Source organism: Triticum dicoccoides, chromosome 6B (genome assembly GCF_002162155.2).
Source record: "Triticum dicoccoides isolate Atlit2015 ecotype Zavitan chromosome 6B, WEW_v2.0, whole genome shotgun sequence".
Taxonomy (NCBI): Eukaryota; Viridiplantae; Streptophyta; class Magnoliopsida; order Poales; family Poaceae; genus Triticum; species Triticum dicoccoides.
In genome coordinates this window covers 619,435,093-619,440,535 of record NC_041391.1, presented here as the reverse complement: position 1 = coordinate 619,440,535, position 5,443 = coordinate 619,435,093, and the positions used below count along the sequence as shown (strand labels likewise).

Below are 5,443 nucleotides of genomic sequence, written 5' to 3'. Positions count from 1 at the left end.
CCCCCAGGCAAATCAAATCTCATCACCCCCTGCACCTACCCCTACTCCCGCCTCCATCTCTTCCCCCTGACTCCCTGTCTCCTGTTGCGTTGGATCCGCCATGCAAGCGAATGTGCGCGGCGGGGATGTGGTAGATCTCACTGGCAGCCGGAGAGAACCGGCGATCGACGAGGTTTTACGTGGACTCTAGCGAAGATCACCAGAGGAAGGGTGGAACCCTAGAAAACTAGGGGAAAACTACAGGTCTAAGCACCGCACTAACCAGTAGGACAACGAACCACTTGGGCCTATATACTTCTTTCCCATCTTTTATTCTTTCTCTAGGTTGCAGAGAGCCCCCGGTTTTGGGAAGCTTCCCAAAGTGTTTTCCCCAGTTCGCTGATCAGTTTTCGGATGGTTCATATTCGGGTTTTTTTCTTGTTCCTTTCTCATTTTTCTTGTTTCTTTTCTTATTACTTTTTTTGTTTCCTTAAATGCGTGAACCTTTTTCAAATTTGTTATTTTTTTTAAAAAAAATGATGAACCTTTTTCTAAAAATTGATTATCTTTTTCTAAAATTCATGAACTTTTTCAAAATGGTGAATTTTTTCAAATTCATGAACTTTTTCCAAAATTAGATGAACTTTTTCCAAATTCAACGAACTTTTTTTCAATTGTGTGAACCTTTTTCCAGCTCACGAACTTTTCTGTGTTTTTATTTTTTTGTGTGAATTTTATTTATTTTTTCATATTTTTTAAAAACTCAATGATTGACCAGTCAACCGTTGGACGAAGGCAATGAAGGTTTGGCATGCGCTGGCGAGCGTTTTTAGCTCTGCCTCGTGACGGGCCGACACATAGGAGCAGTCGCGTGGGCACCCAAACCCCAACAGGTGCCTTCAGCGCCGGTTAGGAGATCCTGGAGCAGTAGTAAGAGACAGCCGCGGGAAATTCATCAGGGCATCAACAGCTTATCGCATGCAAATCCCGGATGTCGTCTCGGCGGAAGATGCAGCTCTGTTAGAAGGCATAAAACTTCTCCAAAGCCTAGGTTGCAACAATGTGATGCTGAGAATGGATAATATTGTGGTGGTTGATGCTCTACGGATGAATGAAGGTCATGCTATGGTGGCAGCCCCAGATTTAGAAGAATGTAGATTCTTGCTTCGTGAGTTCGCGAAGGTAACTATTGAGCATTGTAATCGAGAGTCAAATGTAATTGCTCATGAGCTAGCTAGTTGGGGAAGTACAAGCTCTCCCTCTGTATGGGTAGACACACCCCTGAGTTTATTGTAAAATCTCTAGCAAACGATGTAAGTGTGATTGATTAATAAAGCTAGTCGTGAATGACTTTCCGTCAAAAAAAGGAGATCCTGGAAATCTGGAATATTGAAACCTGGGCCCGTCCCGAGCTGTCTTTTCAGCTGCAAAAGAAGCACGACCCAGTTTTGGGTTTTTTCGGCCGAGCTGCCGATGATCGGGTTAGTGGCAAGTATGCTTTGTGCAATTGTTCTCACGGCTACACTCTATCATGCTCATGATCGATTTTCTCAACCATATGATAACATAGTAGACGTAAGACATGTGACCTTGCTAGGGGTGGATCCTGTCCTGCCCATGATGGATCGCATGATTTTAGGTTCTCACTTATTGTGTATGAGACTCTTTAAAATCTTTGAGCATAGTACGTAGGTTTTGTACATTTTTCAGGATTTGTATTTGATAATAAAGCTAGAGTTGACAGTTTTCGAACGACTTTGATGCAACTTTGTGCTTTATACGAACTCTCTGTTTACCGAACAGCCCTTTTCAGTTTCTTGGTTTTGATATATTTTGTTCTGTTGAACTTGATCAATGATAATCAGGTCGTTCCCTTGGAAAAAAAACATGTTATCAAGTTGTGTGCAGTGGCACGATGTCCGTCGCTGTGCAGCGATTAGGAGCTATTCGTGCTTATGCATCAGGAAGTCCAGCAGAGAACAACGTAGCAACAACGGTCGGACGGCGTCTCCAAATACCATTATTCACACACAGACCACGTTTCCAAGTTGAGGAATCATATGGTTCTGATCACTGAAGATGCCGGCACGTGCATCGGTTCAGCTGTTCATTTTTCAGGGGACTCTGAACTTCTGAGGCAGGAAAGAACAAAAAGAAACAGGTCCAGAGGCAGTAGCACACACAACACAAAATCCACTTTACTGATTATTTACATCTTAATACTGTACCAATCAAGCAGCCACGAGCAATCGCATCCAAGCCAGCTAGTACGTACAGTACGTATCTGACGGATCGATCAGAGAGAGATTATTGGGAGGCTGCTAGCAGTGCTAGGCTAGGCGTCGAGGTCGGCGGCCTTGAGGTGGAGGTTGGTGCGCGCGAAGGCGTAGAGCCTGGCCATCTCGTCGCCGTCGACGAGGCCGTTGCGGTTGGCGTCGGCGTCCCGCAGCGCCTCCCTGGCCTTCCACCAGGCGAACCACAGGTCGAGGCTGCGCAGCGCCTCCCGCAGCTCCTCCCGGCTGATCCGCCCGTCCCCGTCCGCGTCGAACTGCGCCAGCCACGCCCGGAACTCCTCCACCGTCGTCTCCTGCGGCAGCGCCCTGTAGTCGTACCGCATGAACGCCATCTTCCTCGATCTTTTGTATGCTTTGCTCTCTCAGACAGAGAGTGCGTACGTGTTTGCTCCTCCGTCCCCGCGGTTGATGCCCGTCTATATATACCCGATATCCATGGCGATGACAAAGTTCATGCTTTTACGGGCACTCTCGTTGCCTCACGTTTCGGCGCACGTTTGATGCGTTGTTAGGCGAGGCCAATCAGCGAAGATATCGGCTGCTTTTTCGACAGGCTGCTAGTCTATCATCAGATTCGATGCTTGCTCGAAGAACATTGGTAGCCTGGTGACTACATCCGTGCATGCCCGATGCTTCCTCCAAGAACTTGGAATCGGATGCCTTTGACTTCAACGGCACATAGTACATTTTTGCTGCGGACGCATGCAGTGATTATTCTATACTGTTGTAGTGTTGCTTGTGTTGTGTCCGATCGCTAGCTTGGTCCATTCCAGATAGCAAAACGGATCGAGAGAGATTAGTCCACCGAGCAATAGTGTTGAACTCATGCGGAAATGACACACCAGGTGATGGGTTATATCATATTGTCAGTCGTGACCAACTTGATCAGCATTCTCTGTCTCTAGAAGATAAGATGGGACTTCGTTCAAAAATTAAAATTGGCATTAGCTTCCTTCCGAGAAGCAACATGTACGGTCAATGCTTAGCCATTAGGTAAAGCGTAAGCGTCAGTCGATACTTTCAGCGGATCGGAAGTTGATACCGCCATATGTACCAGTGTGCGTGCGACGTCCGAACCACGTAACACTGTGACGTCAGTTGCGAAACCAGCGGGTGGCCGCTGGCAATCCAACGGCATGGAAGCCCATCGCGCTGCAAGACTTCTTTTTTCAAGCGTGCACTAGTTGTGAAGGTTTTTTTTTCATTGTAAGGACCTGAATATTCAGTGAATGTCAGAATTTTAGGCATGACAAATCGAACATTTTTCACGCTAGGTTCTTTTTTTTTTGAACCGGGCATAACCCCTTTCCATTACCGTGACATAACGGAAATACATCAGTGTCCAGAGAATAAGACGGGAAAGAGGAAAGCGGGTTCAAGCATCGCCGGAAAACCCATTGTAAGCACTCGTCATCGAGATTACTCACTGTGGGGCGAAAACCCGACGACACTATTACATCGAATTTTATCTAATGAGGCCACAGACGACAGGCAAAAGAATGCCCACAACACACGAAATCACCAAAATGAGACCAGCCCCCTCCCATACGCCAGCAGCCATCACTCCCTGGGGTCGATCTTGGATCTTCTTTTTGGGTCCCTTAGCATCTTCAACGAGCTCCATCATCCTGGTACGCCGTGGCACATATCTGCATTAGTCTTGAAGCGTTTTCCTTCAGCATAGTCGCTCCATTCCTCAGGTCATCTGCATCCTTCTGTGTTTTCATCAGCTCTGCCCAATAACACAAGAGAGCACAAGCACAAAATGTGCATTCAAAAGGATTTTTCAGAGATATAAACTCAAATGTAGCTCTACTGCGACAGGTCCAAATAGCCCAATAGATAGCTGCAATGCCAACAGTGTGGAACACCTCTCCTTCTAGGAAGAAGGAATGGCACCACGAACAAGCTTGCCAAAGGTTGTTAGGGCATAGGTCAGTCCCAAACATACATGCCACAACCCTCCAGGTCACCCTGGCTACTGGGCAAGTAAAGAACAGGTGCTGAGAATTCTCTTTCTCTGCACAAAAGGAGCATTTAGGGTTCTTTTTCCACCCCCTTTGCTTCATTACATCCCTAGTCAAAATCGCGTTCTGTAACAACTGCCACATAAAAATTTGTATCTTCAAAGGCATACGTGCCTTCCATATCCAACGATAGTCACTTCCATATATGTTCGTTTCCAAGAAAGAGTAAACTGACCTAGTAGTAAAGTAGGGTTTAGAGCCCAAGGCGCATTTGATCTTATCACTATCATCAGAAACACACGCTCTATTAGCCACATCAATCATCTATCGCCATTGTTCCTCCAGTTCATGGTTTAATCTTCTTCGAAAGAAAGAAGATGGATCCGCCGTCGAACCAGAGTTAACAGTGCAGTCAGGGTAATTAAAGATAGAGAACAATCTGGGGAATTGCTCGCTGAACGGCAATTGGTCCCCTACAGGATCCATCCAAAGTCTGGCAATGTTACCAGATTGGATCGACACTCGTCTACCAGCCATATATAGTTCTTTAACTTTCATTATTGATTTCCAACATGGGGAGTCATTGATCTTCCCTTTTATCAAAGAAACAGTGTCTCTCCGAAAGTATTTGGCTTTAACGATATCTTGCCACAGCCCACTTTTTGTCTCAAGTTTCTACCACCATTTAATAAGAAGACTCAAGTTCTGTTTATGGAGATCCTTAACTCCCAAACCCCCTTTGTTCTTATACCGGCAAATTCTGTTGGGGAACGTAGTAATTTCAAAAAAAAATCCTACGCACACGCAAGATCATGGTGATGCATAACAACGAGAGGGAAGAGTGTGTCCACGTACCCTCGTAGACCGGAAGCGGAAGCGTTAGAACAACGCGGTTGATGTACTCGTACGTCTTCATGGCCCGACCGATCAAGCACCGAAACTACGGCACCTTCGAGTTCTAGCACACGTTCAGCTCGATGACGTCCCTCGAACTCCGATCCAGCCGAGTGTCGAGGGAGAGTTCCGTCAGCACGACGGCGTGGTGACGATCTTGATGTTCTACCGTCGCAGGGCTTCGCCTAAGCACCGCTACAATATTATCGAGGAGGACTATGGTGGAAGGGGGCACCGCACACGGCTAAGAGATCAAGAGATCAATTGTTGTGTCTATGGGGTGCCCCCTTCCTCCCTATATAAAGGAGT

The 5,443-nt window shown here is 46.5% G+C and overlaps 1 protein-coding gene across 1 annotated transcript; it reads right to left on the bottom strand.

The window, feature by feature from the left end:
* Window positions 1–2,145: 2,145 nt before the first annotated feature.
* On the bottom strand, window positions 2,146–2,655 carry LOC119324923 (probable calcium-binding protein CML17). Its single transcript, XM_037598688.1, has one exon. It carries the CDS (start codon window positions 2,603–2,605, stop codon window positions 2,315–2,317), a length of 291 nt encoding a protein of 96 aa, XP_037454585.1. The 5' UTR covers window positions 2,606–2,655; the 3' UTR covers window positions 2,146–2,314.
* Window positions 2,656–5,443: the final 2,788 nt, after the last annotated feature.

What these genes read in the sequence shown, in the direction of transcription:
- LOC119324923 (XM_037598688.1), bottom strand. Translation starts at nt 2,605, where the DNA reads ATGGCGTTCATGCGGTACGACTACAGGGCGCTGCCGCAGGAGACGACG.